The sequence below is a fragment of the Carettochelys insculpta genome, chromosome 10 (assembly GCF_033958435.1).
Source record: "Carettochelys insculpta isolate YL-2023 chromosome 10, ASM3395843v1, whole genome shotgun sequence".
NCBI lineage: Eukaryota > Metazoa > Chordata > Testudines > Carettochelyidae > Carettochelys > Carettochelys insculpta.
In genome coordinates, this window is record NC_134146.1 from 11,322,128 (window position 1) to 11,335,292 (window position 13,165).

General features: G+C 47.3%; 1 protein-coding gene across 1 annotated transcript in view; it reads right to left on the reverse strand.

Moving 5' to 3' along the window:
- Positions 1–13,165, reverse strand: part of LOC142018639 (vertebrate ancient opsin-like) — a 58,867-nt gene that overhangs the window by 28,157 nt on the left and 17,545 nt on the right. Inside the window, exon 2 of the mRNA XM_075004598.1 lies at positions 7,112–7,440. Within this exon, the coding sequence (XP_074860699.1) occupies positions 7,112–7,440 (329 nt within the window). The remainder of the gene's footprint in view (positions 1–7,111; positions 7,441–13,165) is intronic.

Sequence of the window (13,165 nt, forward strand, 5' to 3'; positions counted from 1 at the left end):
GCTCCAAAATATCTGTTAGTCTATAAGGTGCCACAGGACTTCCTGTTTTTTTACGTAAGAATGTTGATTCTGATACATTGATTCTAGAGACACTAATGGCATAGCTAGACTTGTGTGTCAGAGATTGACTTTCTACCCTAGTGTAGATCTAGCCTAAGAGGTACTATGCACAGTCTGTAAACCTGTTCCATAGGGATCATAACAGAACATTTGTTAAGAAATATCTCAGAACCAACACACACCCCAGAGATAACAGGAACATACTGACCCAGGTCTGACCTGACAGCATGATAGATAGTGTCGAAATCCTCATATACAAGGCAATGGGTGGTAAGTAGGTAACGTCAGAGCGTGGTTACCTGATACTTCAGGACTGATGTGTAACTTGTTTGTATGCATCTATAAAAGTGTACCCAAAGAGTTGTCTTTGCACAGCTGCGGGGGCAGTGGTGGATCCCATGTTACTGAGTGAGTCAAGTCCATTGTAACAGGCATACAAGTGTTAGCCTAAACACAGATCTCTGGTCCAGGGAAACAAAGACTCTGCTTTATTTTCAATAACTCTGGCCTGGTTCATTCAATCCTTATCTGATTCTGTGGTCTTTGGGGGCTCTCTTGGAGTCTACCTTATTAGCCATTTGTCCAGGGCTAATGTGATATACAGTGGGGGCATAGCCAAGGTGGCCAAGAAATTATCATCACTGATGAAGCAGGAGACCTTCCAGGACAACATATGGTTACTTCCAACTACTACATGGGATTTTTCCAGATTGGCTAGGGGACCAGCTATCAGCTTGCTAGAGAAAACTGGTAGTAAAGCAGAGCAAAACTGGAGAGGCAGTTCCAGGTGACAGAAAAAAGTTGGCCACTTATCCACATGTAAGTTTCCTGTTTCCCTAAATAAGTTGTTGATTGGAAGCTCACTAGCAACATGAAGCAGTTTCATTTTACACCAGGTGTTGCTGCAATGTGAGCAGTAAATTTGAGAAACACTTTGAGGACCTGATGACCCAGCAGTTGCTGTGTCTTTTTAAATGACCCTACAGAATAATAGAATCCTAGGGCTGGAAGGGACCTTAGGAGGTCATTGAGTCCAGCCCCCTGCCCAAAGCAGGATCAGCTCCAACTAAATCATCCCAGCCAGGACTTTGTCAAGCCAGGACTTGAAAACCTCTAGGGACGGAAATTTCACCATCTCTCCCAGTAAAGCATTCCAGTGCTTCACCACTTTCCTGGGCTATGTCTACACTAACCCCTTCTTTTCGGAAGGGGCATGGTAATGAGCAAGTTGGGAAAATGCGAATGAGGCACTGCCATGGATATGCAGTGCTTAATTAGCATAATGGCATCCACACACAATTCAAAAGTGATTTGCACATCACCTGTGTAGATGGAGGCCTTTCAAAAGGACCCTCCAGACTTCAAAAGCCCCTTCTTCCTGTTTCCTGTTTGGTTTTAGGAAGAAGGAGCTTTCGAAGCCCAGGGGGTCCTTTCGAAAGGCCCCCGTCTACACGGGTGGCATGCGATTTGAAAGCGGCACTTTCAAATCATGTGTGGCCACCATTATGCTAATGAGGCACTGCATATTCATGGTAGTGCCTCATTAGCATCTTCCCCACTTGATCATTATAATGCCCCTTCCAAAAGGAGCGGGCTAGTGTAGATGCAGCCCTGGTGAAATAGTTTTTCCTAATAAGCAACCTAGACCTCCCATGCAGTAACTTGAGGCCATTGGTCTTTGTTTTGCCATCCATCACTATGGACAAGAGCCTCTCTCCATCCTCTTTAGAGCCCCACCTTCCAGAAGTTGAAGTGAACCCTGGTATGCTAGAGAAAGGAGGGATATGTGCAATTTTCACTTCCAATTGTACTTAAATTTACAGTAAACTATTGCATATGTGCAAGGAGACTACTTCACTCTGAGCATAAACCTGAGGGCTTCTGGGTTTTTTCTTCGTCCACACTCAGGCTTTTTTCCATTCAGGGCCTGAGCTTTAACTGCACCAAGAACTAGAACAGGGTGCACAAAGTGAGGGATGTGAAATTTCATAAGGGGCGCATAGCATGTTTGGCTGCTGGGTCTCAGGCTTATCCATCTCATTAAAAATATTGAAATACATTATTGTTTTTGTGTCTCTGTATTGTGGCAGGGTCAGTCTCGTTCCTGGGCCCCAGGTCCTCTGATCAATCCATTGGTCCCACCATACAAACCCCATTACCCTTGCTGGGGCAGGGGATGGCCTGGGGGGAACCCAGTCCCCACCCACCTGTTCCAGGTTCCGGCCCAGGGACCCTGGATGGCTGCTAGCAGCGAGGGCTGACTCCTGTTGCCCTTGCCCCCACAGATCTTCTCCCTGGGCCACTTCCCTAGTTGATTCCCCCGGTGCCTCCTTCTGCTAGTTGTGGCCATGGCAGCAAGTTCCCTCCTTTGTTTGCTTCCTCCAGCTGACCAGTTCGCCCACAGTCTCTAGTTGCTTTTTGAAACACAAATATTCTCCTCAGAGAAGAATGTCAGCGGTGTGGGGCGTAGTATTTGGCCAACACTGTCAGAACCTTCAGTATTCCGAATTTTGCACCATTATGGAACTGCATGCCAGTTTCAGTTGTGGGGGCAAAACTGCTCTAAGGGTTAAAAGAGTTTTTTTCCACCCTAATCAGGCCTCACTCTGTAAGGGGATACTAGGCGGTCATCTACACTTCTTTGAAGTCCCTATCTTGTCACCTAGAGAGGATTTATCCTGTAGCCTCCTCTGTCTGGGTTATCCTGTACCTTTGTAGTGTAAACTGGCCTCAAGCACAGCTGGTGCTTACAGACACGTCTCAGGGCAATTCTGCTGAGACTTTCTTATGTTAAAGAAGACAATTCATGACAAAACTGTCTAAACAAACTGTATAAAGAGTCCATGGAACTGGTCCTCAGGGCTCCCACTTCTTTGGAAGCTGGCAGGCTGCATGCATGCATAATAAAGCTTCCTTTTAGATCTCACTCTTGCCTCACTGCTTTGACCTCCAGCCTCGGACCTGGGGGGGACACTGTACCCCAGGGGAATGGGGTTCCCCAACACAGTAAAATTATATCAATATGTAAGTAAGTTAAAATATAAATAGCTTTTGCCTAGGGAACAAAAGTTGGAGGCAGGTTAATTGTTGTAGAGGGGCTCATGCTTCCCTTGTCACACAAGTGTTTGCTTTTTGAAGATCTAGCAGATTAATGTGAGGAATCTGAAGGGAAACAAAAAAAGTTTCCACAGGCAGGTTAACAATAAAAGGGTGATGAGGGAGCATGTGGGGCCCTTACTGGATGAGGGAGGTAACCTTGTGCCAGATGATGTGGAGAAAGCTGAAGTACTCAATGTTTTTTTTGTCTCTGTCGTCACACACAAGGTCAGCTCCCAGATTACTGCACAGAGCAATGCACTTTGGGAAGGAAGGGGGCAGTCCTCGGTGGAGAAGGAACAGGTTAAGTGCTCTTTAGAAAACCTTGACACACAAATCCGGATTTAATGCATCCAAGGGTACCGAGGAAATTGGCAAACGTCATTTCAGAGCCTTTGGGCATTACCTTTGAAAATGTGTGGAGATTGGGAGAGGTTCCAGATGATTGGAAAAGGGCAGATATAATCCCCATCTTTAAAAAAGGAAAGACAAACAATCCAGGGAACTATAGACTAGCCAGCCTTACCTCAATCCCCTGAAAAATCATGGTGATGTTCCTTGGAAGAGGGTGAAATGATGAGGAACAGTCAAAATGGATTCACCCAGGGCAAATCACACCTGACCAATCTGATTAGCTTCTATGAACAGGTAACTGTCTCTGTGGACATGGGGCGGTCAATGGATGTGAATGAATATAGCTTGATTTTGCAAAGCTTTTGATACAGTCTCCCACAATATTCCTGCCCATAAGTTAAGGAAGTATGCATAGGATAAATAGACTGTAAGGTGGATAGAAAGCTGGCTAGACAATTAGGCCCAATGGGTAGTGATCAACAGCTCTATGTCTTGTTGGCACTCAATTTCCAGTGGAGTGCCTCAAGGATCACTTTTAGGGCTGGTATTGTTCAACATCTTTATTAGTGACCCGGATAAAGAGTTGAATTATGCCCTCAGCAAATTTCCAAATGACATTAAGCTAGGAGCACAAAATATGTTGGAGGGTAGGGATAGGGTCCAGCGTGACCTAGATAAATTGGAGGATTAGGCCAAAAGGAATCTGATGAGGTTCAACAAGGACAAGTGCAGAGTCCTGCACTTGGGACAGAAGAAGCCCAAGCAATGTTACAGGCTAGGGGACAACTGGCTAAGTAGCAGTGTATCAGAAAAGGAGCCGGGGATTATAGTGGATGAAAAGCTGGATAGGAGTTACCAGTGTGCCCTTGTAGCCAAGAATGCTAATAGCATATTGAGCTACATTAGGAGGAGCATTTCCAGTAGATCTTGGGAAGTTACTATTCCCTTCTACTTGGCACTGGTGAGGCCACATCTGGAGTACTGCGTCCCAGCTCTGGGCCCCCAGTATAGAAAAGAATTGGATGACTGGAGAGGGTCCAGCGGAGGGCAACCAAAATGATTAAGGGGCTGGAGTATATGACCTACGAGGAGAGGCTGGGGGATTTGGGCTCATTTAGTTTGCAAAAGAGAAGACTGAGGGGTGATTTAATAGCAGCCTTCAACTTCCTGAAAGGGGACTCTAAAGAGGATGGACAGAGGCTGTTCTCAGTAGTGACAGATGGCAGAACAATGAGCAATGGTCTCAAGTTACAGAGCGGAAGGTGCAGGTTGCATATTAGGAAAAACTATTTTACTAGGAAGGCTGAAGCACTGGAATGTGTTATCTAGAGAGGTGGTAGCATCTCCATCCTTGAAGGTAACAGTGAGAAAGCCGCGCTAGTCTATATACTATCAAAACAAAAAAGCAGTCAAGTAGCACTTTAAAGATGAACAAAATAATTACATGAGTTTTCGTGGGACAGACCCACTTCTTCAGACCATAGCCATACCAGAACAGACTCAACATTTAAGGTGCAGAGAACCAAAAAGAGTAATCTAGGTGGACAGATCAGAAAAAAAAATTATCAAGGTGAGCAAATCAGAGAGCAGAGGGGCAGAAAGCGAGGAAGTCAAGAATTGGATTAAGCCAAGTATGCAAACGAGCCCCAATAGTGACCCAGAAAATTCCCATCCTTGTTCAAACCATGTGTTAATGTGTTGAATGTGAATATAAAAGAGAGTTCAGCAGCCTCTCTTTCAAGAGTGTTGTGAAAATTCCTCTTGAGTAACACACAAACTCTTCAGTCAGTAACAGAATGGCCCACTCCATTAAAATGCTGGCTAACAGGTTTGTGGATTAGGAGTGTTTTTATGTCTCTTTTGTGCCCATTAACTCTTTGTCTAAGAGAGTTTGAAGTCTGTCCAATATACAAAGCATCTGGGCATTGTTGGCACTTGATGGCATATATGATGTTAGTTGAAGAACATGACAATGTGCCCGTGATTCTGTGAATAACCTGGTTAGGTACAGTGATGGTATCTCCAGAATAGATATGTAGACAAAGCTGGCAGCGGCCTTTGGTGCAAGGAAAAGTTCCAGGACTGGTGTTCCTGCGGTATAGACTGTGGCTGTTGGTGAGAATCCTCATAAGGTTGGGAGGTTGTCTGTAGGAGAGAACAGGCCTGTCACCTAAGGCCTTCTGGAGTGTGGCATCCTGATTAAGATTAAGTTATAGGTCTTTAATAATTCGTTGCAGTGGTTTGAGTTGGGGGCTGTAGGTGATGACCAGTGGTGTTCTGTTCTTTGCTGTTTTGGGCCTATCTTGGAGTAGCTGGTCCCTGGGTATTCGTCTGGCCCTGTCGTTTGTTTTTTTTATTTCTCTTGGTGCGTAATTCAGGTTTATGAATATTTATTTGGTAAAGATCTTGTAGTTTTCAGTCTCTGTCAGTAGGATCAGAGCAAATGCGATCGTACCTAAGGGCTTGACTGTAAACAATGGATCTAGTTATGTGTGCAGGATGGAAGCTAGAAACGTGTACGTAAGTATAGCGATCAGTGGGTTTCTGGTAGAGTGTGTTACTGATCAGCCCATCCTTGATTTGTACTGTAGTGTCCAAGAAAGGTATCTCTCGCGTGGAGTAATTGAGGTATAAGTTGATGGTGGGATGCAGATTGTTAAAGTCTCTGTGAAATTCTTCTAGAGTCTCTATACCATGGGTCCAAATTGTAAAGATGTCATCAGTGCATCTTAAGTAGAGGAGGTGTAACAGGGGATGAGAAGGTTTTTAAGTCCTCGCTTGACAAAGTCCTGACTGGGATGATTTAGTTCGGGTTGATCCTGCTTTAGGCAGGGGGCTGAACTTGATTACCTCTGTGATAAAGGACTTAAAGTGAAAGAGTCTATTTCATGAGCACAGTAAGCTGAATTTTATTTTTAGTAGTGCTCAGACTCATACCTGAAAAGGGTTTCAGGGTTAACCTCTCTTTTTAAAAGATATGACTTTCTGTCAAACTTTAGCCTACTTTAAAGATAATTTCATTCTTGTACGGGGGATAGGTAGATGGATTCATGACAGATTTTTGAACACAAAAGCTCCATTTTCTTTTTCCTCTAAGACTCTGTTTTATCTCCTGATTGAGTGATAACATAATGATAATAGGAATTTACATGTTGCTATTTGGTTTGCATTCACCATACCAATGATGTTTACAAGCCAGAAATTTCATTGTCAGTGAGACTGCTCAGCTACTAAAGAGAAACAGGTCCTTAAGTGCTTTGCTTGACAAAACCAAATATTCAAGAGAGCAAATTTTGCTGTCTCTGATCCTTCTCAGCTACAAAGGGCATACTTCCATGGGATTATTCGAGTGCTTACATTTAACCATGTGCTTAGGCCCTGGTACAGCATTGTCACTAATGATCTCCCTATCAAAAAAAAAAACAGTTAAATTGGACTAGTGCAGCACCCTTCATAAGTTTGTGATGCCCACCACTGTAGTACCTGATATCTTTTTTGGTCAAGTCCTACCAACCAATGAAGATTAGCCATGAAATTTAAACAACATATGTTGGCTTCTGCTCATGTTTATAGAAAAATACAAGGATAAAAATGTACTTACCTGCTTTATAGCACATAGCAGCTTCCCATAAGAGTAAACAATAACAAAAAAAGGGATTACAAGGCAGAAAATGAAGAGACATATGATGTATGATATGTTGTTAACATCTCTCGAATGCCAGTTTACTGAACAAGTTGTCCCTGCTCCTTCCAGTCCATAGCTACTCCATCCAAAAAGAGGTGGTAAAGTCCAGAATAAAGAGTACATCCATGACACGAAAATTCCCATCCATATTTTCCTATAGTTTGTGGCATCTGCTTCTGTAGTTCGTATCATTGTACAATACCTTTCATAAGAGAGTATAGCCAAAGATGTAAGTGAAACAGTACCTGAAACAAAATAAATGTATTTTTATTATTGATATATATTGCCTCAAAAAAGTATTAAATCAGAAATAATCAACTAAATTAAAGGGGAGATTGAATCGTAATGTTTTCTGCAACAAGGTTCTCCAAGAGCTGGGAGTATTCTGATTTAATTTGGATAACTGTAACTAAGATCCAGCTGTGGAGTTTGAATCCAGATCCCCATAATCTGAGGGTGTTTTAAACAAGTATCTGACTAATTAATGTATCGAAAGGTACTTTTTGTTTATAAATAAGGATTCTAAAAATGTTCAGTCTGCGCAAGAACCAAGGCTATAAAATGTCTATTTTTCAATTTTATATACCCACTAGGGTTTAAATCCTGGTCCCATGTACGACAATAAGTACTCAGAAGCCATTATGAGGAGTGATAAAAAATATAGATAAAAATTGGTCATTAACTGCAGTGGAGGAATGATCAGATCCCTAACATCTGAAGTTTAAGCTCTTGACCACCATTTGTACACTCCCGCAACAGAGTCTGCACTTTAAATTGTAGTTTATACCTGCAGAGTAAAGCCATGATACTTAAGAGACAACCTGATGTGTGTGTAAGATATGAGGATTTTCACTCATGCAATTCGAAGGGGCAAAAAACAACTGCACTGATGTCACTGCAAGCTTTTTACTGGACCCCCATGAAAGTTTATAGTGCCAAGACATTAATAATATCCACCCCTCTTCAAAATCACAAAAAGTGAATAATGATCCCTAAAACTGTACGAGCAGGGCCTTAACAAGAGATGGCGTTTAATCCTTGAGATGCCTGCCTTTGTTTTTCATGGCATTTTTGAGATGCATCCTACCTCCATCATGGGTGAAGTTCTGAACGAGGTAATAAATCACCTCTCAGAGTGGAAAGAACCTTATAAAATGCCAGATTATTGACAGCTTTAGAACAGAAAGATTGGCAATCACTAATATGCTAACATGGCCAAAAATTCAACATACATGTGCCCCTATGAGGCTGCCTCTCCCCTTCTCAAGGAATGCTTAAGGCATGTGCAGATTGTCAGATTGATGACTTGAAAATTACATCCTGCATTTATCTGGTATTATTGAAGACAAGGGAATTTGCTGCAAGTGAGCAAAAGAAAACAGATAAAGGAAGGGGTGTTGTCTGGGTACCCGCAGCATGTGAAATGCTAACCCCATTCCTCTCACATGAACCTCACCTTCAGGACATTCACAAAACAGCTGTTGGGGATTGGAGAAAGGAGAATGGCCAGAGGAAGAAGAAAAACAGAAAAGGTGGAGATGGGTTTTAAATTTGAAGTTCCCCTGCCTGAAGAAGCCCCACAGGAGAAGTAGGGCAGGAGGGGCTCCCTTGTGGACATTTATCAAACTCAAAATACTCCCAGTAATGTACAGTGCTCTGATGGGGAGAACTACATTGGGCAGTTGGTTACGTTGCATAGACATCTCTGCTGTGCAGTCAAAACATTAACATCTGTTTAAGTGGTTCTTGGGAAAAAGCCTGCTCCTTGTTTTAAACAGTCCTGGAGGGATTCAGCTCTAAACCAGAGTGACCACAGTGGGTGTCTGGAAGAGGGTAAATCAGAGGCTTGGGAGGTCTCAGTACCAGCTTTGGAGTTTATGGCAAGATGTGCCGACTTTCCAGTGAGCCTGCAGGGGTTAACCCCAGTTAGCTGGTGGAGGAAGCTCTGCCCCCATAGCCCTGGTGGGCATGGTCAAGCTGGAGGCCCACTACATAGTCTGGGCTGACTGCTGCTGGGGAAGGAGGTGCTGGAGAAGCTCCTGAACAAGAGCTACAGACAGTAAGGTCCGTTGAGGCCAGCCAGCAAAATATGGCTGGAGAAGACCTTTGTTCAGAAAAAATTGGCAAAGGAGACTGCTACTGTGAATCTGGTCGGAAGTAGTCCAGGGCAGGAGCTATTGTCCCTGAGAGCTCGGTGCATTGCAGGTGGATTCTCTGCAAGGCTTGTAGTGAACCACTCCAGTGCTGAAAGGGCTCTGGGCTGGGACCTGACAGAGAAGGAGGGCCCAGTTCCCCTAGGGGGTGTTATAGCTGCTGCTGTTGATACAGGCTAAGTCATGCTACTGTGCATGAGGGAATGTGACTACTGATTCTAGCCACTAAGCCTTACTGTCCTGAGGGAGGGGCACATTGCTACTGACTTTGGCTGCTAGGCCTTGCTGCTTCTTGATCATGGCCATTAGGCCAGACTGAAACTGGCATGCACATGGGGTGGAGGGCCAATGCCCTGCCTCTGAGCGGGATGGACACGCAACCCCATGACAGAGCTAAACACAGCTGAGCCCCTTTTCACATCAAGTGATCTGACCCCAGAAGGAGCCGCACAGACAGTAGTAGTCTGGCCTTTGCTCAGATAAAGATGGCTTGAAAGCCCTTGGGCTGCAGGGTTGGGTTCAATCATAACAGCCTTGCAACCTGCCACTAGCGGGACTTTGCCAGGTCTGTGATCCATGGTGCCTAATCCAAAGCCCATCGAGGTCAAATAGATCATTTTCTATTAACTTCAATGGACTTTGGATAAGTCCTTTAACAACAGTGTTTAAGATCTGTCATAAAGTCAGGCCAGATGGCTGTGATAGAGTGGAAAAGGGTAAAAGCCCTAGAAAGGTGAAAAGCCCACTCCTGTGTTAACTAGAAGTGGGTTACTATGGGTCAATCAGGATCAGTTAAAAGGGGTTGTCTCAGATAAATTCAGAATCTAGAATCTGAGACAAGACTACCTTGGAATAACTAGCATCAGCTGATTCCATTTCATGGCTGCCTGAGACCTTTTTAACACTGGTCCCTCCACAGTGGCATGGGGCGAAGGACAGATACCTGCCCCTCCCCCAAGTAACTTCTGAACTGGCCATGGCAGGGCTACATCTATGCCGGAGGGTTTGTCGATGACACTGGTGGTTTTCTGATGAAACCTGTAGACCATCGACATTACAAAGACATTCTGTCAGCAGTAAATTGACACTTCCCCATGAGGCAGAACACCTGTCCTGACAGACCTCTGTTGACAGAAACCCAGTCTGGATGCTCTGGGGGGCCTTCTGTCGACAGAAGAGTCTTCCATGGCTCCTGCCAGCTGCGCCGGGGCCACTCTCTGTTCGCAGCCATCATAGTTCTATGGTCCCTGCCTCTGGCCATTCTTAAAGCTACAGAGAGCCCCAGAAACCCTGTGGCAGGAAGCTGAGAGTGTGGAAGCAGCCCAGCAGCATACTGTCTGTACCCACACCAGACTCCGGAGCCACATGAGATGGCAGAGAGCCAGGTCCCTGGTAACCCCCCTTGACCCTTCCAGGATGCAGCTAGAAGGGTCCCAGGCATCCCCCCAGGGATCCAAAATATGAGGCTCCCTCCTGGCCTGGGCCCAAGATCCAGGATCTCCTGGCCATGTGGGGCAAGGAGCACACCATCCTAGACCCCTCTGCAAAACAGAGGAACATCCCCACCATACCCAGCTGGCCACCACCCTGGCAGCACAGGGCCACCCCACCCAGAGCATGGAGCAGGCACAGGGCAAAGTAAAAGAACTAAGGCGGGGGTACATCTGGGCCCATGACACAAAGTGGAGGTCGGGGGCCGGACCAGCCACCTGCCACTACTATCAGGAGCTCCACTGCCTCCTGGGGGGGATGACACCTGCCCATGCTGGCCCGTGTGGACACTGCAGAGGAGGTCCCCCTACAGCTAGAGCCCAAGGAGGAGGAGGAGGACCAGGAGTATGCCAGGACTCAACCCCCACAAGAGCTGGAGGCAGACACAGGCTCTGAGGCCAGTGGCAGCACCCTGGTCAATGCCCTGAACTTGGCTCTTCCTGCCAGGCCACCTCCAGGGCATTCCCAGACTGGGGTGAGGGTCCTTCTGGTATGTATCCCACCTGCCACACACCCAGGCCATGGGGGGCAGGCGCGTGGGGTGTGCTGCGAGTCTCACTAGGCCAGCTTGGGTGGGACCTTGTGCTGTAATCCTGGCATGTGGTACCATGTGCAAGGCAGTGTGTCCCAGCTGTACCCAGCAGGAAGCCCTGCTGCCAGCCTCATGGGAGGCCGGATAAGCCCCACTCCTGTGGGAGGAGGGGCCCTGCCAGCCTCTGCCATGATTGGAAATGGGGCGCCACACAGACAGCAGCCTGACCCCAGACATACCACCAAGGAGTGCGGCTTCCATCTTGCGGGCATGCCCACAGTCGAGAGTCAGCACCCGCTCCCACAGACAGAGTGCCAGCTGCATGTGTGTGGGATGGCCCCGAAGAGGGCCAGGCTGCTTCCAGCTCACTCGCCACCCATGTGAGGACCTCTATGGCCCGACACCCACCTTGACCACTAGCCTGTTGAGTGGGCATGGGGAGTGGGGGAACACAGTGGTCAGCCTGGTCCCAGAGGCACCATGGAGACATGACATGCCAGTGCTCCTGTAATATCCTCATACCTTGGCCTGGGGGAGTGTTGGTTGATGCTTATGGTCGGGTGGCAGGGCCTTAGAAGCTCCGTTGCATGAATGACTCATGGTCTCTCCTCTTTATCTTCCTCACATCTGGATGTGATCCGAGCACGGGTTGAGCCAGCCCCACCTTCCCGCGAGGGCGGCCCAGCTCCACCCCAGCACTGAAGTGAGCCAGCCCAGAACCAGCCCCAGAGTGAGCCAGCACAATCCTCTCCTGCCCCCAACCAAAAGGGTGGGCTTGCAGCCGGATGAGACGTCTCCAGCCAGAGAAGAACTTCCAGAGGGCCCACACTGACACCCTCTGGAGGCTAGCGACCTCCTGGAACAGCAGCTGTGGGATAAGCGGGAGTGGCAGGGATGGGAATGGGAAAGGCGGATGCAGGCCTGGGACCAACTGATGGCCCACTTTGATGCCACCACCAGCATCTGATGGAACCTGTTGGCGCAGCCACCTGCAGCTGCCGCTCCCGCTGTTCCTGCCCTCACTGGTCTGCCCCCACCAGCCATCCTGCAGGGCGTGCCAGACTTGCTCCAATGGGAGATGGCCATGGCTGCAACCCCTGCTCCCCTGCTGAGCCTGACTGTGCTGCAGCCCCACCACCTTCACACCAGCCTGTACTCCTAGCCCCCACCCTGTCCCAAAGGGGGCCCTGAACCCATGGCAGGAGAGGATCCAAGGCTTATGCTGCTCGGGGTCCCACTCCCCTGTGGGGTCACAGCCTCCCCCCCACCTCCTCCATGGACTGAGACAAGTGCAAGTTCAGATGTCCCTTCTCCATGTCCCAACCCCCCACCATTATTGTATTTTATAAATAGTTTTTATCACAACATTTATTTTAAACACATTTATCTATGTTTAAGCAAAAAGTTATTTATTCACCACCTCTGCCTCCCTCTTTATTGGGGAGCAGCTGGGGAGGAGGGGGGATGAAGGGAAGGGTTGTGGTGAGGATAGGGAAGGGCTGTGGGTCCAAGGCCCCTGCTGGGAGTACCCTGGGGAGGGTTATTGGGGGTCACAGGAGAAGGTCTCCCTTAGGGCCCCTGGATCCATGCCCCATCCCTATGGGCTTGGTGGATCAGAGTGTCACCTGGCTGTATGTAGCCACAGCCGGCATCTGCCCCCACCACAGGAGGAAGGCCTCCCCGTTCCCTCCACAATGTTGTGGAGGGCACAACATGCCACCACAACTTGGGGGATACTGTGCCCTCCCACGTCCAGGCGGGTGAGGAGGCATCTAAAGCTTGCCTTGTGGCAGC